Source organism: Equus quagga, chromosome 12, assembly GCF_021613505.1.
Source record: "Equus quagga isolate Etosha38 chromosome 12, UCLA_HA_Equagga_1.0, whole genome shotgun sequence".
Taxonomy (NCBI): domain Eukaryota; kingdom Metazoa; phylum Chordata; class Mammalia; order Perissodactyla; family Equidae; genus Equus; species Equus quagga.
This window is the reverse complement of record NC_060278.1, coordinates 89,975,207-90,000,570: the sequence shown is the minus strand read 5'-3', so window position 1 is coordinate 90,000,570 and position 25,364 is coordinate 89,975,207. Positions and strand designations below refer to the sequence as shown.

The window sequence follows — 25,364 nt, the reverse complement described above, 5'->3', positions numbered from 1 at the left end:
CAGCTCTTCACGTGGCTGGATCTTTCTCATCACTCAGTTCTCAGCTCAAATGTTACCTCCTCAGAGAGGTCTTCTAGAACCTTCCAATGCTCCCTCATCACTCTATTACATGAGGCCATTTCCCCCCTTGATATCCTTATTTGAAATTATCTTGTTTTTGTTTATTTAGTATCTGTTTGCTTGTCCAGATATTCTTATTTATTTGTATTTGTTTTTCTTGTTTATTGTCTGTCTTGCCTCCCTGAACATAAGTTCTATAAAGATAGGGACTGTGAGTGTCTTGTGCATCACTCTAATCCCAGTGTCTAGTAAAATATCTTGCATTTAGTAGGCAGTTAATAAATATTTGTTGAACAATTAAAGAATGAAGAGTTCAATATGGATCACTAATCCAAATCAAATTTACTAATCCTCAAAAATCTGAATTGGCTCACAGCCTGTGAGCATGTGAAACAATGCCCTAGAAACACTGGCTGCTTCTTTGCCAACCCCTGGTGAATGACCAGGAAACAATGCCAAAGGGAGACAAGACCGAGATGGAGAGCTTGCAGACTCTCCAAGCTGCAGAACTGGAAAACTTGCAAGCCTCTCAGGTAGCGTCTTGACCAAACTGTCCTTTCACAGGAGGATCAGATGGGCTGACAATGATTACCAACGGGCTGTGGCCAAAGGTTGGATCTTGAAGGTCCAACTAGTGCAGGGTACACTATGTGAGGTAGCTCCAGTCCCAGCCAACTAGAGTCCTTATGGATGAAACAGCACTTAGGAGCCAGAAAGCAGACGTACATACTAAGTCTAAAAGAAAGCGGCCTCTGTGTGAGTGTGAGTGTGTGTGTGTGTGTGTGTGTGTGTGTGTGTGTGTTGGAAGAGGAGGGGGAAAGGAGAGATAGGAAATGGAGATAGAGCCAAGAGCCAAGCACAAGACAAGAACTGGGAGAGGCATGAAAAGGTCAGGAACAAGCACACAGGGTCTCAGGTGATTGCAACAATGGTGAGTATGTGAATTCGGATATAAGACTAGCTTAAAGACAGAGGGTCAAGGCAATGAGACGGCTCCCCTTCAGAAACAGAAGCAAGCACAAAAGAAAGGGGCACTCCATAACAGGCCAGGTTAAGCCCCTATTTGTGAGTACCAATTTCTCCTGAAAGACTCAAGATTAGTGGGCAACAGCTACTGCTCAGATGTTCTTCAATCCCCAGGACGGTAGTGGTGGGCAAAGAGATGCTGGAGAAAATGCTAGATGGAAAGTGAAGACAAGTTACACTAACATGATTTCTACTATCTTACAGACTTCAGAGCCCTGAAGTTTCACCATTCATCCAAAGATGACCAAGAATGCTAACACCTCATTCATCTAACAACCTCAACTTTTCATGACACCATTCAAAGAAAGCAAAAAAGGCCTCAGAGATTAGATAAAATCCCATCAAAAAAACAATAACACTAAGGAGTGACAGCTGACACCAAAGAGAAGCAAGAAAAACTAAAAAGTAGACACAAGATCTCAAAATCTCTCAACACTTCAAAGTGTTTTAATGCAGAAGTAAAAGCTTTCCACACCTCAGGGCTGGCCTGGTGGCATAGTGGTTAAGTTCAGGCACTCTGTTTTGGTGGCCTGGGGTTTGTGGGTTCGGATCCCGGGCATGGACCTACACACCACTCATCAAGCCATGCTGTGGCAGCATCCCACATACAAAATAGAGGAAGGCTGGCACAGATGCTAGCTCAGGGCCAATCTTCCTCACACACACACAAAAAAACTTTCCACACCTTAAAAGGTCATGAGAGAATGTGGGCAGAATCCACGTATTCATAATAATGATCCTGAGACAACAGTGTGACCTACTGAGAAAGGTAAGAATGTATATGTTTTAGAAAGAACTGCATATAAAATAACGAAAAATTCAAGTTTTGGATATGTAGAGGAGGAGGAGGACCGTGGAAAAAGCACTGCTCTGAACCCCAGTTTATCACCAAGTAGTTGGGATCCTGAGGCAAGTCACTTTCCCTCTCTGTGCTCCACGTTGCCAGGCTGTAAAAAGAGGAGGTGGAATAGCTCGTGTCTAGGTCCTTCTTGTTTTAGCACTCTCATGACACTTACAAGCTTCAGTTACCTGGAAAATCTGTATATGAGGAACATTACATTTTCCAAAGTCACCAGATAAAAGAGGAGTTAACACAAGTCAAAATAGCTGTATCACCTTTTTAAAGAAGGAACCTCATCACGGGTTTCTTTCAGCTACAACCCCCAATTCATCAACGGTAATATCTTTTTTCTTGTCCTCCTTTATTGCTGAGGTCCAGCATTCCGTTGACTCTTGGCATCTCCACCTTCCGCTGTCCAAGTTACTGCTAGCCAGAGCCCCACTCCACCTTTCCAGCTTCTCTGTCAATAATTATGTAACCTTGAAATGCTCAAGTTTCCTTTATCATTAATATGAGACGCTATTAGCTGTTCCCGTGGAAGCATTAATGTTCAAAGAGGTCAGTAAAAGATAACATGACAAATTGCAGCTACAATTCTTTTCTTTTTATCCAAAGTTGCAAAGAAAATCGCATTCCGCCCAGAGACCCCAGCAGGGGACTGGTGTACATCAGTAGGCCAGTCTGTTAAGTTTTAAGTCTATTAAAGATCCCAAAAGTAATTTTAAACTCAGTTGCTCTTAAATGGGGGGGTCAAAGAAAAATGTAATCAATCCTCAATTTTCTGTACTAACAGAATGAGCACACGAATAATGCCAAACAAACTGTTCAATCATCAGTCATACCTGCCTTTGGAATACAGTCAGACACACTGGAAGAGAAGCATCACAACAATCTGTGCTTGATTTCAAACACTTCTCAGTACAGTCAGCGACTCTGGACCTTGCTGGGGAGCTGAAGGGAAGTCTAAGGAGCCAAAGTAGATAATCTGTTTACAGGCAACTGATAACCTCAAATGAGCTGAGATGATCCGCACTGCAGTAGTCTCACTAGATCTTTCACTGAACTCAGGATGAAGATAATCTAGTTTCTATTTACCAACCCACCACGGAGCCGGGGTCCTAAAATTTAGGCCAACACACTCTGAGATCAGTCACTCCTGGAACTCTATGGAAAAGGAAATGGTTTTGAACTATTCAGCTGAAATATTACAATCAAATGGCTGACCTTGGAGAAGGTAAGAAATTTCCTGCTATACCTTCCTCTAGTTCCAATTTCTCTACAGCTATACAAGACAGACCAAACCCAACCACTTCCTTCAGGAACCTTACGGAAAAAAAAGAAAAAGAAAGGAGCAATTTGTAAATGAGACTCTTGGTACTAGAAAAGAAGAAAACTGAGATATCTCAGTAATATCAGAGACCTGGAGAAAAGAATTACTGTGTTGATGACATAATTCTTGATATCAAGGACTGCTAACCATGGCAGAATAGGGTTGTGTTTTAATCTATTGAGAACAGTTCTATATTGTGGCATGCGCAGGTGACAAACTGTTCTCATTCCCTTTTATAGCATTCTAAACCTTAATCTCCAAGGGACCAATGACCTTGGGAATATTGACGAAGCTTTGCAGAATTCAAGAAAAATATTCTTTCTCATTTGCTATAGCACGTGTGTTTTTTATAATTATATCAATAACAAAAATTAACAGCTAACCTTTACTGGGCACTTACTATGTGTCAGGCACCATACCATTTAGAACTACCCACACTGTCTCATTTAATCCTGTACTTTAAAAAAAGATGGTAAAGGGGAGATTTCTTAAAAGATAGTGGGGCAGAGATAGACACTATCATATAATTTCCATTTTTAAGATGAAGACCTGAGGCTTAAAGAGATTAATTAACTGACCCACAGTCACACAGCTAGCAAGTAGCAGAGGTGGGACTGCCGGGTCAACATGCAGTCTGACCCAGAGTTAGTATTCATCCATTGCACTAAGCATTAAAAGATGCCTAACAGGCACACTCAGAAGAGCATGTGCTTTGAGTTATTTTCTCCAACAGTGCTGACAAGCTATTTTGAGCCATCCACATTCTCCAATGTGGTCATTTTTACATAGCAAAACTTCTCTATTGGGTTAAGTCTTAAAAATTCAATCCCCTAATTTAAACAATGACATCTAGTGAGCCACTGCAGAAAGCTATGGCTGTCTTCCTCAAATTCACCTCCAAAATTAGGCATCTCAATAAGACCTATCTCCAAGGAAGCTGAAATATGTAGGACTGAAGTCTATGACCAGAGAAGAGTATTCTGTTGGTCTATGGAGGAAATAAACCCACATTCACCATGCCAAGATGAGATCTGCAAAGATAGAAAGTAAGACCAACTGGAAAGCTATTTATGTTGTCCCAAGAGTCTAAACTAAGATGACGGCAGTTGAAATACAAAGGAAGGCATAGAGAGAAGACTCCTGAAGAAGCAACACCTCCTCTGCGAAGCCTTCCCGACTCCCTGACGGCAGAGCTGCTCCTGCCTCTGTGCCACTACATCTGTGCACACCTCTCTAACAGCACTGACACTGTGTCCTGGAGTATCAGTTTTCAAATCTGTGGGACGCCCCCATCAGACTGCAAGCTGTATGAGAGCAAGAACTATGACAAGTATTTTTATATCCGAACACCTTCTTGACTCCTGAGAGAGGAGCTGGCCCCTCTGCTCAGGAGCTTGTATGATCCATGAGGAAAAGAACCTTGTCTTTCATCTTTGAGCCGTTTCATCCTCAGAAATAGCTTCCAAGGCCTCTTTCAAGTCTGCTGAAGAGTGACACCCCTGACTAAAATGCAAAATAGGAGGTAGGTGGGGTAGCAGGTGGAGAGATGCAGAGAATTATGTGATACCAGAACGCCTGGCCAGAATGTTCAGTAAATGCATAAAACCTAAATGAGGGCTAGTGAGCTAAGAGTTGTCTACACAAAGGTGCTAAAATGGATGAGCTGAAAGTAGATGAGAAGAATGGATGAATTCCTCTAAGAAGACGAGGCATAGGGTTATAGAACCAAATTCTAGTGAAGAGTCAAGAATGATGAGGCTCTGGGGCCGGCCCTGTGGCCGAGTGGTTACGTTTACACGCTCTGCTTCAGCTGCCCAGGGTTTCACCAGTTTGAATCCTGGGCGCGAACATGGCACCACTTGTCAGGCTGTGATGAGGTGGCATCCCACATGCCACAACCAGAAGGACCCACAACTAAAAATATACAACTATGTACCAGGGGGCTTTGGGGAGAAAAAGGAAAAATAAAAATCTTAAAAAAAAAAAACAAAAAGAATGCTAAGGCTCAAGAAAATTTTTGGCAAAGAGGGCACTGGCAATCTTCAAGAACATAGGTTTTAGACATTCTACAAAATAACTGACCAGTACTCTTCAAAAATGTCAAGATCATAAAAGACACGGAAAATGACAATTGAATGCAATGTGGCATCCTAGATAGGATCCTGGAACAGAAAAACCAAATTAGTGGAAAAAGCTGGTAACATCTGAATTGACTCTGCAGTTCAGTTACTAGTGCATGAACGTTAATTTCCCAGTTTTGATCACTGTACTATGGTTATATAAGATGTTAACTTTAGGAGAAGCTGGGTGAGGAGTATATGGAAACTCTCTTTACTATTTTTGCAAATTTTCTCTAAGTTTAAAATTAGTTCAAAATAAAAAGCTTAAAAAAAGAATGTAAGTTTTGTCGCAAGACAGATGGAAGAGAGAGGAAAACAATTCAGAAACTGAAGTAGCAGATTTGAATCAAACTTTCTTGAAGTCTAACATGAAAGCAAAGAGATACAAGTTAGCAAGCAAGCAAGATATTAAAACAAAAGCCTTCCAAAAAGAGAAAACAACCAGAGCCATCATTAAACAACCATTTATTAGACATCAATTATGAGTGAGACACTCTTGCTAGGTGCTATCCCGGCCTCTAAGTGCACTATCTAGCGTCCAACAACACACAGAAATATAATGAGGATGAAAAGAATGCATCAGGGGAAAGAGAGAGGATGAGAAGGTTGCAAAGGGAGGAAATGAACTTAAGGAAAAAATCATTCAGGAGATGAAACAGAAAACATCCTGAAATGGGAATATCAATGAGAATAGCTCTTTATCTGTTATTTATCATCCCACTACTAAGAAAAAGTAAGTTGGAAAACCACTAGTCTCAACTGTCATGCAAAAGAGCCTATTTCACAATGCTATAAACCGACACCATGATTAGGATAATATCCTCAGGGTTAGAGGTAAAACGGGGCCACCAGAGAATGAAAGATATATGTGAGCACAGTGTTCAAGCTTCCGATAATGTTTCTTCTACACACACCATCAACAAAAAACACAAAGAAAAGCTCAATTACAAACTACAACACTACCTTAAGAGAAAGAGGTAGATAATAAGAAATACAAATGATACACACAAGGAAAAAAATACTTATTAAAGCAAATTTCAACTAACACTTTATATACCTACCAGATTAACAGGAAAAAATTAAATTAGGACAACCAGTGGTATCAAGATTGCAGTAAAATTGGAACACACACTCTTGTTAACACTGTAAACTGATGAAGGATTAATTCCACACAGGCAATGCATATTGCTGACCTTATCTGCAGCTGAGGTGACCCCATCATCTCCTACCACTCCCCCCATTTACTCTATGCTCTGAACATTTCACTCCCATGTTTTTGCTCTCACTAATCCTAGCCAAGAACGATTCTCCTCGGCCTCCTTCATTACCCATGGAAGTCCTATTCATTCATCAAGGCTAAGATTCCAATGTCATCTCCCTTTTCTTCAACGACCAAACCAAATCCATCCCCATCAATACACTCGCTCTCCAGGCATATCCACCCAATCATTCCTTCTATTGTGCTCCCGTAATACTTTATTCACAGAGTTAGTTGTTGAAATGTCAGTCTCGCTCCTTAAGTTACGCATTCTTTAAGGTCCAGGACCATGTCTTAATAATTTTAGTATATGCAATACTTAGCACAGAAGATGGCATACGTTAATTACTAACAACAGATGGGAGGGGGAAAATGCCACACAAATAAAGAAGTTCATTGCAATATTATCTTCAAAAACAAAAACCTGGAAACCACCTAAATACTCAGTTATAGAGGAACAATTCAGGGAAAAATGGCTGGTCTATCACTCGAGCAAAAAGGATGCAAACATTAAAAATAACATGAATACTATATAGAAACACAGAAAATATTTCTGGCAATGTTAAATTAAAAACATAGAACACAAAATAGTATATACACAATGGTTACAGCCATGCAAAATACATAAGGACTGTGGGAATATAAAAGTATTTATTGGATTAGGGTAGCAGTTTCCCTTTTCTCAAACACCTTCTTTTAATACTGTTCCTGTCAGTTCACTGTCCTTAAAAACTTTTATTTCAGAAGAAAGAAATAAGAAGGGGAAAGGAGAAGATTACAGATTCCTGCAAGCCCCTGCAATTCAAGGAAATGCTATGATATTACTGATAGGTGACTGGAGGAGTGGGTGTCTGCAGTACTGTCAAAACCAAGGGTCCCTGACCCCAATCTGCTTCAAAGAGAATACTTCTCATGTCACAAAGTAAGCCATTCCCGTCGAGCCAAGCTGCACTAAATGTGAATTCTTTATTGCAAAATTTCAGAGGTAAGAACTTTTTGCAGACATCTGTGGAATTAGTATTAATGAGAATGCCCTGGAGTTCACATCCGCGCCTATGCAGCAGAAACTCCTCAGCCAAGGAACTGCTGGGCCGACTTCTTGATGAGATGTCTAAGCCTGAAGGCATCAAAAAAGTACATTTCCATATTGGGAACGTAACTGGTTTCCTCTTTAAGACTTTTTCCACCACCTCCTGTCCACACTGTAATTCTCCTGTCTTCTCAAATGAATAGTTAACATATGTCAAGGATATAAGGCATATACTGAGGCACTTGCTGCCTAACTCTATTACCAGAAGAACCAATCTCGGTAGAAAACTGGACTCTTCCCACCAAGTTGCCCCAAAAATGAAATTTAGTAAGCACCCAAAAAATGTCAAATATTTTTAATAAACATGTCTTGACATTACATATTTTCTTTGCTTACCTTAGTCTCTGAAGTGTTGGAAAGGAAAGAACCAGAAGTCACATAGCGCAATTCCTTCATTTTACAGATAAAAAAATGAGGTACAGAAAGGGGAAGTAACTTGTCCTGAGTTACCCAGATAAGTAATGATAAAAGTAGGATTAAAACTCAGATCTCCCAGATTTTCAGCCTCCGTTCATTCTACAACATCAAGCTTTTTTATCCTCTGATAACTCGGGAGCTCTTAGCCTAAATAATTAGTATCAGAGAATTTTAAAGCTAGAAGGGACCTCAGAGAGACTTACTTAATCCCCTCATTAGGCATGTGAGGAAACTGAGGCCCAGGAAGATTAAGTGATTTGCTCTCAATATCTTAGATGGCAGGGAAAAAGTCTAACAAGCTCAAAAACCTGCAAACTAATGGTCACGAGAAGGGAGGTGAATGTCTCAGCCAGGGAGAATTTTAAAAGGAACGTAGATCATACTAGACCTGAAGGTCTCAGTGTGGTCCCCGGACCAGCAACTTCAGCATCACCTGGGATCTTGTTGGAGACGCAAATTCTAAGGTCCCATGTGAGACTTACAGAATCAGACTCTGAGGGTGGGGACGTTTCAATCAGACGACTTTGTTCCCACATGTTGCTGAGAAATGAACCTTCGTGGTCATATTGAGTCTACTTTGTACGTGATAACTATAATCAACAGCACTTAAGATTTATGCATTCTTCTACATGCGTTCAACACTTCAATTTTTAAAGTTTTTACAAATCTAAAAACAACATGGAAAACTAGACTTGGGTATTCAGTTGGTTCCAGTTCTGGCTCTACTCCTTACTGGCTGTTTGACCTTGGGCAGGTGACTGACCTCTAACTTGAGTTTCCTTTTCCGTAAAACAGGCATGCCACCAACCTCAAGGGCACACTGAGAATTAAATGAAGAACTTATCTGAAAGCACTTTAGCTCTGCATCTGGCACAGAGTAAGTAGGCAGTACAGCACGGTGGTTAGGAGCTCCAGCAATGAGGTAGGCACTTTTTTGTACCTCAGTTCCCTCATCTGTACAATAGAGATTAAAAACAGTGCCTTCCTCATAGGGTTGTTACAAGGACTTAGAGGGATGATGCAGTTAACTAATGCATCCTTCACATCTATAAAATGTTAGTGTTTTCAAAGCAATTTTGCATCCATTAACTCAGACAATCCTCATAACTTTCACAAGAGGATGGGTGAATTTGATTACAGACTAGATTCCAGACTCTACCATCCTTTAGAAGAACAAGAAGAGTGGACAAACAGGAAACTGCATGAATAGTGCAAGTGAGAAATGAACAGAGCTGGAAATAAGGAGATCAGGATTCTGATTTCAACTCCGCCACTACCTTGGCCCACAACTTCAGGGAAGTCCCCTTCCCAGAACAGGGTTCACTTTTCCTCTATAAACAAGTGGGATGAATGAGGTTATCCATAACATCTCTCAAAATAAAGCTCAAACTCCTTATCGTGGCCCAGAGGGAGGGCTACGTAGCCTGTCATCTGCCTACTTCTCCAACTTCATCACCTATGATTCCCCTCCTCATTCACCGTGTTCCAGCTCCATTAATCCTTTCTGATCCTCTAACAGGCTGCATTAGCTTCTACCTCACAGCCTACGTACTTGCTATTCCCTCTGCCGTGATCATTCTGCCCTTTTCACGTGATTGGTCCTTCTCAACCTTCAGCCCTTTAATGTCCATTCCTCAGAGTCCTTTCCAGACCATAGTATTTAAAGTAATAGGTCCTGCCTCCCACTCCCAGGGGTTATTTTCTTTAGCAGTGCTATCTGATAGAAATATATTGAAAGCCACCAATGAGTCACATTAAAACTTTAAATTTTCTAGTAGCCACATTAAAAAAGTTTTTAAGAAGGTGACATTAATTTTAATAACATATTTTCTTTTTTTTTCTTCTTTTTGAGGAAGATTAGCCCTGAGCTGACATCTGCCGCGAAACTATCTCTTTTTGCTAAGGAAGATTGGCCCTGAGCTAACATGTGTGCCCATCTTCCTCCATTTTATATGTGGGATGCCTGCCACAGCATGGCTTGATGAGCGGTGCATAGGCCCTCACCCAGGATCCGAACCAGCGAACCCCAGGCCACTGAAGCGGAATGTGCGAACTTAACCACTGCGCCACCAGGCTGGCCACCTAATATATTTTCTTTAAGCCAATATATCCTAAGTATAATCATTCCAACATGGAACCAATATGAAAATTATTAATATATTTTACCTTCATTTTTTTCATAGTAATTCTTGGAAATCCAGTATGTATTTTACACACATAACAGATCTCAATTTGAACTAGCCACATCTCAAGTGTTCAGCAGTTACATGTTCCCAGAGTCTACCATGTCAGACAGCACAGCACAGAATACTCTGCGTACCCTTCAAAGTACTTACCACAATCTGAATTTCTCGTGGGTTTACTCACTTATTATCTTGTTACTTCCCAACAGACTACAAGCTCTACAAAAGCAAGAACCTCCTCTGTTTTGTTCAATGTCATATATTCAGTGGATACAGTGCCTTGCACAGTAGGTGCTCAATAAATATTTGTTAAGCAAATGAATGAACATCTTCTAGCTTTAATGTTCTATGAGTCAATGGGCTAGCCATTCTACAACTCCCAAACAAGCCTACAGCCACTCATTCAACAACCCTCCTATTTCTTCTTTCACGTTCAATTACTGTCTTAAAAAGAGAAATCTCTTAGTTATGTATCTCCCATTGCTTACAAGTTCTTTCCCAGGATGTCCAGAGTCTCCAAGGTCAGTTCTTTGTATACTGGTTGAGGAGGTGGCATGAATATAATTGCTAACATTTACCAAACATTTACTCTTTGACAAGCATCGGTCTAAGCACTTCACATTTCACGACGGCTTAACAACAGACTTATGTGGTGGACGCCATCGTTGCCCACATTTACAAACGAGGAAACTAAGGCATAGAGAGGTTCAATATTTTTTTCAAGGTCAAACAAGCCAGCCAGTCAGTAGCAAAACAGAGATTCCGAGCAACATGGGGCTCCAGATTCGTGGCTCTTAAAATCTCCTATTCTCTACTGCAGAGTTGTCCAATGGAAACATAAGGCCAGTGGTAGCCACACCGAAAGGCTAGTAGCTACATTAAAAAGTCACAGAAATAGGTAAAATTTATTCTAAATGTATTTTACTCTACCCATTATCCATAATACGATTATCTAATCAATATGATCAATAATCAAGGTAACTGATATAATCAATACGATCATGTAATCAATATAAACATTTTAACTTTTTCATATTGAGTCTTCAAAAATCCAGTGTGACTTTACACTTAGAGTACTTTTCAATTCAGACTAGTCCCATTGCAAGTGTTCAACAGCCATCCGTGGCTAGTGGCTACCATACTGGGCAGCACAGCTCCACTGCTTCTCACAGGAGCCTCTTCAGGAAGCCGAAAGAGCGGGGAGCTTGGAGCAAGGAGCCAGGAGACCTCAGCTCTGATGCCAGCTCTTACCTGCTGAGTGACTCTGGACAAGTCCTTTCTGCCCTTTGGGCTACTGTTTCCCTACAAGCACCCTGAGCAAGGGGGACAAGAAGATCCCTAGGGACCCATCCCATGCTAGAATTCCAGAGCTCCCAACTGCAGTTAACACGGGCACAGCTTTCTACACTTTAAAATCAGCTTTCACATCCATTAACTGATCTAGTCCCCAAACAACTCTACTAGGGTACTTATTACTGCCTCGGTTTTATATACACAACTACTCAAGCTCGAAGAGGGCGAAGTGACTTGTCCCAAAGCCACACAGCCCGTGAGTGGAGAAGCCGGGGCTCCAGGGCTCTCCCACCACCTCCGCACACTCAGTGACTGGGGGAGAAGGGAGATGGTTGCGAGGACAATCTGGGGCCTCCAGAGTTGAAGGGAACCAGGCCCCACGGTGGGGTGAGAAGGGGCCCCGACTGCAGCTGCGAAGACGGGGCTCGGGCCGTGAGAAGGAATGAACTGAAGGGCCCAGCAGTCTCGAGGGAGCGAAGGGAAACGAGAGGCTCGGACCCGGGTGCCACGAGAAGAGAGGAGACCCGGGACGGAGGGGGGAGGAGGTGAGATGGCTGGGTGAGGGAACGGCCCACCGGCCCTCCTCGTCCCTCATACCTGGTAGCTCAGAAGTTCGCCCACGTCCATGGTTGTAGGCCCAGCCGACACCGGCTACTCCGGTTCCCTCCACTCACGCCCAAACCGCGGCCCCCTCAGTAGCGGCTCCAGCCACACTGCCGTAAAGCGCCGTGAGCGGGGCCGCAGAGCCAATGAGGTAAAAGTGCGCGCGACGCGCGAGGCGGCCACACTGCGGTAAAAGGCGGCGCCACCGTAAAGCGCGCCGCATTGGGGACAGTACCGCTTCCGCCTGGAGCCTGAAGGGGGCGGGGAAAGGGGGCGGAGATTGGAAGGAGGGCGGGGCGGCGAGAGAAAAGACCCAAAGGAACCCAGATTACCAGCGCGAGCGCGGGGCGGAGTGTTGGGTGTTTCGCCTGTGCTCCCACATCCTTCAGGGACATAAGTGTAACTGAAATGCACACCCAATTTCTACATGTTGAAACGATATGTTGGAAATATTGGGTCAAATATATTATAAAATTAATTTCACCCGTTTCTTTTTACTTCTTAAATATGGCTAGTAGAAAATGAAAATTACATATGTGCTGTCTTTGTGGCTCCCGTTTTATTTCTGTTGGACAGTTCTGGCTCAGAAAGTGTATTGTCCAAGGCCGTGCGACTATCCCTGTCTGAGAAACTGTTGGCGATCACATTTCCCTCTCTGGGCTTGTTTATTCATCTCTGCAAGGCAGGTGGGAACCGGGTGATTTTCTTTCTACCCAACTGATATAAAAAGGTTTTAGGTGGAGAAAGTTGCCCATCTCTGGAAGAGAATCATTCAAAGAGTGCACCTGAGCTCCAGGCATTTAAATAAGGCTCCATCTTAAAAGGGTAGTAAGCCTCTCCCTTGGTATCCCCAGCCCTTAGCACCCTGCCCTTCTCGTTCCTATTTGTCTTAGTCCATTCAGGCTGCTGTGGCAAAAATACCATACACTGGGTGGCTTATAAACAACAGAAATTTATTTCTCACGGTTCTGGAGGCTGGGAAGTCCAAAATGAAGGCGCTGGCAGACTCCTTGTCTGATGAGGGCTGCTTTGTGGTTCATAGATGGTGCCTTCTCACTGTGTTCTCACATGGCAGAAGGGGAGCTTTCTCCTGCTTCTTTTAAAAAGGCACTAATCCTATTGATGAGGACTCCACCCTTATGACCTAATCACATCCCAGAAGCTCCACTTGCTGATACCATCACCTTGGGGGTTAGGATTTAAACATATGACTTTAGGGGGACACAAACATTCAGACCAGAGCAATATTTATAATCACCCTCTCCATCTCCACTGTCTCCAAATAAACAGAAATTATTTTCATTCCTCAAAATGCCAAAACCTCTCCTCTTCTGCCTGGCCACTAGCCCCACACCTCATCCAACTCTTTCTTATCCTTGAGGTCTCCAATGTCACTTTCTTAGAGTAGCCTTCCTCAATTCACCCTCAGTTCGAGTAAGCAGCCCCTCCTCATTATTCTCTTTCCTACTCTCCTCTACTGCACATATATCTTGATCTGTGATTTTGTACTTCGTGGTTGGGTACTTGTTTATTGACAGCCTCATTTCCTGGGCGCAGGCTCCATGAGAGCAGGGATTGTCTATGTCGTGTTCACTGCTACATCCTAGTACAAGAAGCCTCGTACAGTGCCTGGCATGGGAGGAGGTTTCACAGCAGGCCCTGTGGGTCATGATAAGGAGACGGAATTTCATGCTAAGAGCATTGGTAAGATATTGAAAGGTTTTAAGCAGGGGAGTTTAGTGATTGGGTTTATGTTTTTTAAGGATCACCCATGCAATCTGCTTTGAACTGAGTTATTTGGGTGTCTGTTCTCCTCCTACCTAACTGTGAGTTTAGACTGTGCCTTGTTCAGGAAGGCAGGACAGAGTGATGGTGAGAGTGCACCTTTGGAACTGTGTACCCTTTAGAACTATATTCTAATAGGAAGTATGCTGGAGCCAGCTTGTAGAGACAGACTTCCAAGAGCCTATGGTTAAATTTTCAGGAAATGTGCAAGCAGATTGACATCAGGTTGGTTGCTTGAAATCAGCTGTGGTGGGAGTTACATTATGGAAATCAACAAATGACACAAATCAGGGTTGTCTTTCCAAAGAGCTGGTTGGTAAACATTTACCAGCACACTACTGCTTCTGCTTCTAGTCAAAGTCTCACCACACCTACTTTGTGCACTTGAGCAAGTTACTTTCTCTGGAAGTTGCAATTCCTCATCTGTAAAGTGGTTCATTCATTCATTCGACAGTATTTACGGAGTGCCTACTCAATGCCTACACAATCCTGGCCTCTGAGGATATAGAAGTTTTTTGTTTTTTTTTAAAGTTCCTGCTCTCTTGGAACCTACATTCTAGTTGGGGAGAAACCCTGAGGAGGAGGGTATTGTTATGATCCTCATTTTACAGATGTGGAAACTGAGGCAAGCGACATAACCTCTATGTACCTCATTGTCTCGCCTGCTAAGTGGAGATGCAACCAAATTTACCTCGTAAGATTATGGAGTTTACGTGAGATGCTGTATGCAAAGCACTTAGCAGGGTGCCCGGCACAGAAAAGTGCCCCATCAATGTGTGATGTTAATATGTTGAGGAGTTGAGGGGGAATGTTGGGGTGGGGAGGCAGGAGAGATGAAATCATTCCTTACACCCTTTCCTTTGCAGGCATCCAATCTTGTCGACGTATTTTTAGAGACCAGACCTTAAAACATAGAATCATAAGCAAACCCCTGTAAGAACCAGGTCTGGTGAGCACCCTGGAATGGGGATAGCGTGCTCTGCCATGGAGGGTTTCCCAGAGGAGGTGCCATTTGGACCAGGGTTTAAAGGATAAGAAGAGTCTACCAAGAGGACATGGTGGGAGACCAGTGACCCACGCAGAGGGAACAGCATACACAAAGACATGAAAGTTGGACCATCTCTGGTACACAGGGCACAGGGTGTGTGGAGGAATGGTGGTAAGTAAGGCAGGAGAAGGGGGCAGAGGAAGGTCATGGATAGGGTTGCCAGATTTAGCACATAAAAATACAAGACACCCAGGGCTGGCCCGGTGGCATAGTGGTTAATTTCACACGCTTTGCTTGGGTGGCCTGGGGTTCTCCGGTTTGGATCCCAGGTTGGGACCTACGCACCGCTTATCAAGCCATGCTGTGGCAGGTGTCCCACATATAAAGCAGAGGAAGATGGGCACGGATGTTAGCTCAGGGACAGTCTTCCTCAGCAAAAAGAGGAGGATGGGTGGCAAACATTAGCTCAGGGCTAATCTTCCCCCCCCAAAAAATAAGACACCCAGTTAAATCTGAATTTCAGATGAACTTCAAAATTTTTTTAGTATATGTCCCATGCAATATTTAGTAACATACTAAAAACTTTTTGTTACTTATCTGAAATTCAAATTTAACTAGACCTTCTGTATTTTATCTGGCAATCCTGATCATAGAGGATCTTGAATGCTATATTAAGATATTTCAACTTTATCTTGCTGAGAGGATTCGTTAATAATTCCTTGGGAACCTCCCTGGGGATAAGGCTTGGGGTACTCACCCTTCAGGTCTCAGCTTAATGTCCCCCCATCAGAGGAGCCTTCCCTGGCTATGAGATCTAAGACAGTCCCTATCCTCCACTCAAGATTCTCTAACAAGGTTCCTGACCATTTTCTTCAGAACACTTGTGATTTGTATTTCTATCTTGGTTTGCTTTTTATTCTTTTGGGGTCTTTTTTCCCTTCTGTATTCTCATCTCCAGAAGGCCAGAGATTGCTGTATTGTTCATCACAATAACCTCAGAACCTACCATACTACCTAGCACTTATTGGCACTAACTAAATACTTGCTGATATAATAAATGAGGCAGTCAATCTACTGATTGATTCATTCATTCCTGGCCATAATACTATCAAATACCTTCAATGTCCTACCCCAAATCCTAACAGTATGCTATTCAATTTTAAAGATGAGGAAACGGAAGTTCAGAAGAGCTGTGCGCTATGCACCAAGCAGTCCAAAAACATGTGATGGTAATGATTTCAGGGTGGCAACCTCGAAGGAGATGGGAGAAGGGCACCACCCAAGAGACCAGCTGCTGGGCTGTAACCTTTTTTAAAAATGTAATGTGGAAGAATTATCCCTTCCAGAAAATTTTTAAATAGCTGTGGGCTGCCTAGGTTCCTAAAACTTCAAGCTTTAGGGGCTCCGAGATGTAATCAGAGTCGCTTCCTCCATCTTTCACTGCCCCAGTAAATTATGTATTGGAACAGCCTTTAAGAAAATATCCTCAAAAAAACACTCATAAAGTATATTTATCACCAATATTGAGCTCCTACACTGCAATCCTGGGCTGATTAGAAACATATGACAGCACCGAAGAAAGCCTGACTCCATTTAGGCACTGAACAAATGGGGAAGAATTACGGTGGGGGGGAGCAGTGGAAAGGGGCGTATGTTTTCCTGGGAGAAGAATGCAATTTCTAGGATTCCAGAGGAGTCCCTCCCTGTTCCCTCTGTCTCTTATTCCCAAAATCCAGGTCCCTGGATCCTCTCTACTCTAACATTTTGAAATACCTATGAAAGCTGAGAGGCAGAGAGTTTGGTTACTTTCCCACAGTCTTAGAATCAGTGACTGGCAACACTCCAATCCAAGCCTGTCTGACTATGCATTGTACAGTAGAGATTTGGGCTCAGTTAACCTTTCAAACAGTGCTGACACTTATGATCCAGACACAGGTGATTACTGAATGCTAAAGAGTAATTATCTCTAGTGGCAGGCACTTGTCTCAATTAGACACAAGAATTTATGGTCTTAGATACACTGTGAGGGAAGTAAGAACTCAATAGTCATGGATATGTAATGATAAGGAATTATTTCAGGGTTTTTTAGAGGTGTGATAACAGAATTGAATTATGTTGTTAGAGTCCTGATCTTTTAAAGATACATACTGAAATCTATATATGAAATAAGATGATGACTGGAATTTGCTTCAAAATAATCCAAGGAGGAGGTGGGTGTGCACGTGGGTGGAATTATAGGTGAGAGGGTTATTGGTGAGTTGACAATTGTTGAAACTAAGTGATGGATACGTTGGAGTTCATTTTATGAGTCTCCTGGCAACAGAATGGCAGCAGGAGTTCTAGGCACACCAGCAGCAAGAAGAATAAGAGCGATCTTCCTTTGCTGAGGTTTTCTCTTAGGAGGAAGGGAGAAGGAAGAAAGTAAGGACCAACTGTGTCCATTGCACAAAGAAAGGCTTCTATGGTCAAACACGTAGGTCTGGAACAGCCGTGAAAACCAGAGCTCACAATGGCTCATAAGAATGTAAGGTGTTTCATAAACCCCTAATTCTGAGGGGCTCCTCTCATCAATGCCCCACATCAATGGTCCTCGTGGGTCAGACCTTCCAGAGATGCTTTCCCAGTAAGAGATGGAGAGAACTATATATGCAATCATTATTTGGGCCAGTGAAAGGACATTGGTCAAGACCACTTCTGGCTTGGGAATTAAGCAGGCTCCTTAGGCAGGGACCTGAAATAGCTGTTTATTTCCCAGCCTCAGCACTAAGGATGTGTATTAGTTACCTATTGCTGTGGAACAAGTAACAAAACGTAGTGGCTTAAAATAACAATGAACATTTATCATCTCACACAATTTCTGTGGATCAGGAATTTGGAAGCAGCTCAGCAGCATAGTTCTGGATCAGTCTCTCTTGAGATTGTGGTTAAGATGTCAGTCGCTTCCAAGATGGCTCACTCACGTGTCTGGCAGGTTGATGCTGCCTGTTGGCCAGAGACCTCAATTTTTTGCCACATGGACGTCTCTATCAGACTTGCCCACGTGTTCTCATAACACGGTGGCTGTCTTCCCCCAGAGCAAGAGAGATCAGGGTGGAAGCCACGATGCTTCTTGTGACCTAGTCTCAGAAGTCACAGTCCATCATTTCTGCACTATCCTATAGGTTGCACGGGCCAGACCTATTCATAGTAGGAGGGGAGTACCTAGGGCACAGATGCCAGGAAGCCAGACTCATTGGGTCCATCGTGGAGGTGGAGCGTCCAATTCCAGCAAGCTTTCAGATGACCTCAACCCTGGCTGCCATCCTGGCTGCCACCTCGTGAGACGTGGGGAGTCAGAATCATCCATCTAAGCCGGTCCTGACTTCCTAATCCACAGAAACAGCTAATAAGTGCTTTGGTATTTTAGCTTCCTAAGTTTTTTAGGTAATTTGTTATGCAGCAATAGATACATTGAAGCAGATTAGGTACCAAAGAGTAGCATTCCCGTCCTTGGCAGCCGCTGTGACCTACTGATAAACTGAGAATTTGATTAAAACCCATTCAACTCCCTGAACGATTCCCAGCAGATATCAATGAAGGCGGAGAATGGCCTTGCACCCCAGATCAACTAGAGGGGCAGCTGCTAAATTTTCACCTTCTTGTAGGGGATCACAAAGCACATTAGTGTATTAAGAGCTCCGAGCAGCCTTGCAGGGGGACACCTGCCTAACTTCATTTTCCAAGCCCAGTTGACCACAGAAGCCATTTTTCCTGTAACACCTGTTAGTATCCCGTGGAAGTAGTGTTATCAGATACACCCCTTAAGAAAAACTGATCTATGTTAACCGCCTCAGAAGTTTCAAACATTCTCTACTCAGAGTAAAATCTCGAATTTTTCCTTAGAAAAAAATCTATACGTATCCATGTATAGATTTGAAAGACCTAAATTTTTCCAAGCCTGACATCTTGAGTATATAAGTGATGTCCCGTTGACATTAAATAACATTCACTGACTTAGAGCTTCCACCTGCACGGTACGAGCCTGTCAGCCCAGCTCTCATAAAAGACTGAGTTCTTTCCGGGCGTGCGTATGCCCATGTATATTCTCGACTGATCCTCTAAAGGGACCCTCTGCTCTGCCCTCTTCACTGGCACCTGCTGCCCCCAAGTCTCTTGAAGGGGAGCCTCGCCCCTGCCACTGCTGCCCTGCATTGCTCTCTGGTGCTCCAGAAGCTGCAGGATGCTGCAGGTGCCCTGGCCTCCTGATTGGGTCCTCAGAGCAGCAGAGCCAGACTGTGTCCTGCAGAGACACAGGGCACAGGCACCTCTCCTCACTGCTGGGTGACATGTGTCCTCTGGGCCCCAAAGCAGTTCTGCTTGTACACTGCATCTCAAGTCTTCTGTCCCCAGCATCTCTCGTTAGGAGGGTCAGCCTTCATCCCTGAGTCAGACCAAGCTGTAGACACTATCTTGCCCTTCAGTGCCCCATCTACCCTCTGATGCCCACACACAAAAACTCAAAGATTCTTTCTTTTCCCATCGCTCCCCTCCCCTCTCCTTGTCCACCACCACTTCCTCCTCCTCTTCCCCCTTTTCTTTTTCTTCTTTCTCCTCCTCCTGATCACCCTCATCGCCCGGTTAGGGGGCGTTAGTCCACCAGACTCGAAGCCTTATTCGATCTGCTGGGACGCCCTCTCTGAATCTTTCATGAAGACGGTGCACACGTTCTGTGCTGCATGTTAGTGGTGACGATCTCTGAGTAGCGGGCTACGAATGGCTTTAATTTTCTTCTTCTATCTACTTGTATTTTCTCAATTTCTATCCTGAACAAGTATTACAAAAGTAAATAACACAATAAATATATAAAATATATAAATATCTATAAAGGTAATAAAATAAAACTAATGTTTTATCTTCCCACTATTTATTAAAGTTGTTTGTAATGCCACACCTCGGGCTTTGTAAAATTACATAAATCTGTTTCCTTTGGAAGCACCCCACTCCCCCAACAATGTACCTCTAATCATCCTATTTCTCTCCATGATAAACAACCATGATAAACACTGTTGCTATTTTAGAAATAGGTTTTTATAGAGCTTATTACATTTTATTTTTATATTTATGTTATATGTTTTTATTTATACCACTACCTTATTCCAGAAAGGATTTAAAGTGGCTTACAAAGATGCATAAAACACAGCAAGGTAGCATAAATTAAAAGAAGGTGTGAGAAAGAGAAAACCATGGAGAAGAGCATAAAATGGATAGAAATGAAGATCATACAAAAAGCCTTACGCAGAGTCCAGTTGGCTTGCTCTGGGAGCCCATAGTTGGTTTTAAGCAGCTAACTAGCAAATATCAAAACAGATAACTTGTCCATTAATTAATTCTTCCCTCTTACTCCAACCAGCTCATCTAGTGGTCATCAAATTACACTCCTGTGGAACAGCTGCAGGAGCTGGACCCAGCTGTTCTAAAACCCATTTGTGGAGGACCGGTGGTAGCAGGCCAGCTCACGGAGAAGAGGTTTAATAGGCAGGCTGGCCTTCTTTTGTAATTATTCTCCAGGGCATTTCCCCTAATTTTAGCACCTATTTTCACTTTTTGTGGCACAGCCTAGCACAAGATGGTATTTGATTTTAGCACAAAATTATATATTTACTCATTTTAAAATTAATTTGTCACTATTTCACAGTATTCTGCAAGAAGGAGAGTAATTTCAAGGTGTTTCTCCACCATCTGAAAAATTTGGGGACCTCTCAGTGCTTGCTGTCTGTAAGAATTCAATGGAGCAGCCATGTCTGAGCACCCACAATATACCAAGCACTGGGCTAGGCGCGGTGAAAAATTTAGAGTTGATCACGATGAAGCGTATCCCTTCCAGAAACTTACAATATAGTAGAGGAGACCCATATGGCTTGACTTTTTTTGTCACGCCCATTTATTTTTGAACTATTTTCCCCTAGGTTCTTAACATAAAGGCTAGGGAATCAAGACTCCTAATTGCATTCATTCAACAAATATTTATTGAAGGCCTACAAAGAAGAAAGCAGCAGCGGTTACATTTTGTATATGTTCTGGAGTGAGGATCCTAACTCTGCCACATCTGGCTGTGCAACCTTGAGCAAGTCACTTCACCTCTCTGAGTGTCTTTTCCATCATCTGTAAAATATGGGTAAAAATAGTGTATTAATCAAAATATTCTAACTGCTGTAATAAACAACAAAATGGTTATTTCTTTCTTTCTGTTTTTTTTTTCTTTGAGGAAGCTTAGCCCTAATCTAACATCTGCCTCCAATCCTCCTCCTTTTGCTGAGGAAGACTGGCCCTGAGCCAGCATCTATGCCCATCTTCCTCTACTTTATATGTGGACTACCTGCCTCAGCATGGCTTGCCAAGCAGTGCCACGTCTGCACCTGGGATCCGAACCTGCGAAACCCTGGGCTACCGAAGTGGAACGTGCAAACTCAAGCCCTGCACCACCAGGCTGGCCCCTATTTCTTGCTCATCAAATAATCCAGTGTGGATGTTTGGCACGTGGCCTTCCACACATCACCTCAGGCATCTGGGTTCTTTCCACTCTGTGGCTTCACCATCCCCCAGGGCCTTGAAGACCTTCGCTTCTCATCGGTCGACAGGAAAAGAGAGCCTGGAGGATCATGAGAGATGTCTGCAGGGGCCTAGCCGGCAAGCAGTGTCTTTCTCTTCTGCCCTCATCCCGTCGTCCAGAAATCAGTCACACGGACACTCCTGGGCACAAGAGAAGTTAGAAATGTAGTCTCCCCGTGGACCCCTGGAGACGAGGGAGTGAGGTCCAGTGAACTCTTACCCGCCTGCCTCAAACGCTTATCTCACAGAGTTGCTGCAGATCCAGTAAGAGTGAATATGGAGCAGGTGCTCAGTTAATGTTGGTGTATGAAGTCATGGGCTATGTTTGTGTAATAATAGCTTATTTATTAAGCATCCAAACCATGCATCAGGTACTGGGCTGAGCCTCCCAACAACCACACAAGGCCAGGAGATTACCCTCTCTTTATAGATGAGAAAAACCAAAACTCAGAGAGGGTAAGCAGCCTGCCCAATGCCACACAGCTAGGAAGAGTTGAGCCAGGATTGAAACTCAAGTTAATGTGACTCAAAAGCCTGTGATTTTTTTTCACCAAATCACAATACAACAGAACACACAGAATACACAGGTATGGACCACAGGAAGTGAACTGCCTTGGGCCAGTCTTCATAGGAGGTCGCAGGCAAAAGGAGCACCTACATACAAAAAGCAAACGAACCTTGAAGAGTTGTTGGCGAAACAGCAAAGGGGCATCATTGAATAACAAGCAGGAAAACTTCCTAACCCTCTTCCTCACCTGTTTCTAGCCCCCTTGTCTGGTCTACCAGCAGCAGCACAAATCTCCCTTCCCCTACCCTTCCCTCTCAGATTTCAGTCTGCTTCTCTCTTGCCTCCTCCCACCAACTTGGGTCCTTCCTGTCTGCATCAGTTTAGGCTCTCAGTTTCTTTTGAATTCCCCTCTGTACCCAGTAGCCCAATCGGCACAAGAGGAGGCTCCTCAGGCTCCTCATTCATCCGTTGATTCAGTCAACAAAATATTTATCAAGTTCTTGCTATACGCCAGGCCGTGTCTTGGGCTCTGGGATTCAGAGTCTGGTAGAGAAGGCAGACATTAATAATAATCACACAAATAAAGACCCAGAAGAAAAGGAACCCAGTTCTCTGAGAACAGAGGGAACATGTTCCAGCCTGAGAGATGGTATTGGGCCTCCCGGAGATCTGAAAGATGTATAGGAATTATCTAGGTGATGCGGAAGGATCAGGCAGCAGGAGCAGCACTTTCAAAGGTCCTGTGGTGGGAGAAAGTATGTTTGAGGAAGAGAGAGGCTAGATGGCTGGGGCCCAGGGAGTGAGAGGGAGTGTGAGGTAAGGTAAGGCAGGGGCCAGCCCACTCAGACCTTGTAGAATGGAAAAAAGGATTTGGGTCTTTACCCCAAAGAGCAAAGGGAAGCCATCAGGGGGCTTTAAGTCAGGGAATGTGTCTGTATAGAAGATGAGCTCTCAGTGCCCCCCACCCATATGTCCTTGCCCTTAGATTTCAGTGTGCACTAGGCAGACTTCCAGTTCCAAAGCCAGGCCGTGTGTTTCTCTACCTGAGCACGTCCTCTGACCACTGGGACATGCTTTGCCTGCTTGTGGAGTGGGTCAGACGTGCCAGAGAATTAACGCCAATCTCTCCCGCTCCAAAACAGCCCTTGGCCTGATAGGACTTAGCAGACAAATACACAGCTCCCTCTCTCCTCAGGTGGGATAACTCTGAAGGACATGTTGTTCACTGGCTCCCAGAGGTCCCCACTAGGATCAAGGCCCAGGTGCCCACAGTGTAACCTGCTCCACATCCCCTTGACTGGCTAGTCTTATTTTCCCACTCCCCCGACAGTGTTTTCTGGGATGACTCTCCAAATAAACCCTGTGCAGCTGAACCTTTCTCTCAGGCTTTCAGAAGATCCCAAATAAGATGGTCTATCACAAGGACAATGGGTTTGAGGGCAGCAGGGAGGATGGGGTTTACCAGCCTTCGAGGCAGGAGATGCTCGGGGCTTGGACTGAGTGGCCCTGGGCACAGAGAAAAGAGGAGGTGAAATCAGCAGGACCAAGAGATGCAGTGGATGTGCAGGGAAAGGGAGAGGGGATGTGAAGGCTGCCTCCCGGGCTTTTCCTCCCTAGAAGGGAGGGTGAGGGGAAAGGTCGGGAATACACATGTTAATATTTTTGCGCGTGTCACAGAACAGCTTGTAACCACGAGATTTCCTGGACCTCTCTGCTGTCTTCTCACCCTGACTTTACACATCAGACTCTAGAAGCACCTAGCCGCCGTAGTCAGGGGAAGCCTGCGTTTTCTGCTGCAGGGCAGGATCCAATAAGGATGCTCTCATCCAATAAAGGAGGCTGGCGCACAGCGACAAAATATTGAATTAAAAACAATATGAGAGCCGCTGAGCCTGAAACCACCCCTGAACTGCCTGTGCACGCCTTTGCTCTGCAAATTGGGAACAGGGGCCCCAGGGAAATACTGTCCAGGAGAGCAGGAAGGAGGGATGGTCGGGGAAGGGGGAGAGTCAACTCTTAGCCACACTTGGCTGAGCCAGCGCCCAGGGAGCAAGGATTCCACTGCCAGAAACCCAGTCCTGAGCTCTAGCCCCTGGCCTTGGTCCTGCTCTCCAAGAAGCTACCTTCGGGCAGGCAGGAGAAGGCAGCGGTGACGTGTGGAGCGCTGAGACCAGGTGTCCTTGTGGTTGCACCCTGCCTCCAGCGTACTGGCTGGCCTTGTGATCTCGGGTAATTCCCTAGACACTCTGAACTGTAATTTTTTTGTTGTTATTGTTCCACGGCCCAGCACATGCCAGCACTCTGCTTAGTGCTTATTTAATCCCAACAACTACTCTATTCCTGTTTTATAGATAATGAAGCCAAAGCTCAGAGGAATTAGGTAACTTGCCCAGGGTCACACAGCCAGGTGTAGCCAGATTTCCGACAAGTTCATGTGAACCTTGCACATGCCCTGTTAACCACTACGTGCTACTCTCCTTTAGACAAGAAATCCCCCATTTTCAAAGTGTTGGGGGAGTCCCCATGCTGCTGGGGTGGGGGGCAGCTCTCTTGGTCCTTCCTTAATACAGCATCCAGTCTCATATGTTGCTGTGTTCTCTCTCTCCCTTCCCCTCACTGTGCCTCCAACAGCTCTTCACTTCTTTTTTTTTTTTTTAAAGATTTTATTTTTCCTTTTTCTCCCCAAAGCCCCCCGGTACATAGTTGTATATTTTTGGTTGTGGGTCCTTCTAGTTGTGGCATGTGGGATGCCGCCTCAGCATGGCCTGATGAGTGATACCATGTCCGCACCCAGGATCCAAACCGGAGAAACCCTGGGCCGCTGCTGAGCACGAGAACTTAACCACTCAGCCACGGGGCCAGCCCCCAGCTCTTCACTTCTTTCCTCCAACCCTCCACCAGCCTAGATTACAAACTCCTCCCCTTGGCCCTTGACCAGCAGCTGCCCCCCACCATATCACCTTCCAGCCGCCCCACTTGACACCTTAGTGCTGCTCACATCCACGTCCTAAGGGGTCTCACTTGCCCCCAAGGAAGCTTTGATAAGGTGCCCCCAATGCAAACAGTTTCAGGAAGAATTCTGATGCCCACTGTTAAGGTAATCAACATGTCTCCACCATATTTCAGAAGCCTGCAGCTCAGATGGGGTCCAGAATGGAGCTAGGGTTTGGAAGTTAGAGGCATATGGGGGTTGTTGAGGCTGAGTCACGGAAGTGATCGAGGTCACCCGGGGAGAGTGAGTGGAGGGAGAAGGGCAGAGGCCATGCCATGGCCC

General features: G+C 44.2%; 1 protein-coding gene across 2 annotated transcripts in view; it reads right to left on the bottom strand.

Moving 5' to 3' along the window:
• CTNNBL1 (catenin beta like 1) overlaps positions 1-12,340 on the bottom strand; it is a 154,557-nt gene extending 142,217 nt beyond the window's left edge. For both annotated transcript variants that reach the window (XM_046679178.1, XM_046679179.1), the window contains exon 1: positions 12,216-12,340. In XM_046679178.1, coding sequence (XP_046535134.1) covers positions 12,216-12,245 — 30 coding nt within the window. In that variant the 5' untranslated portion in view covers positions 12,246-12,340. The remainder of the gene's footprint in view (positions 1-12,215) is intronic.
• Positions 12,341-25,364: the final 13,024 nt, after the last annotated feature.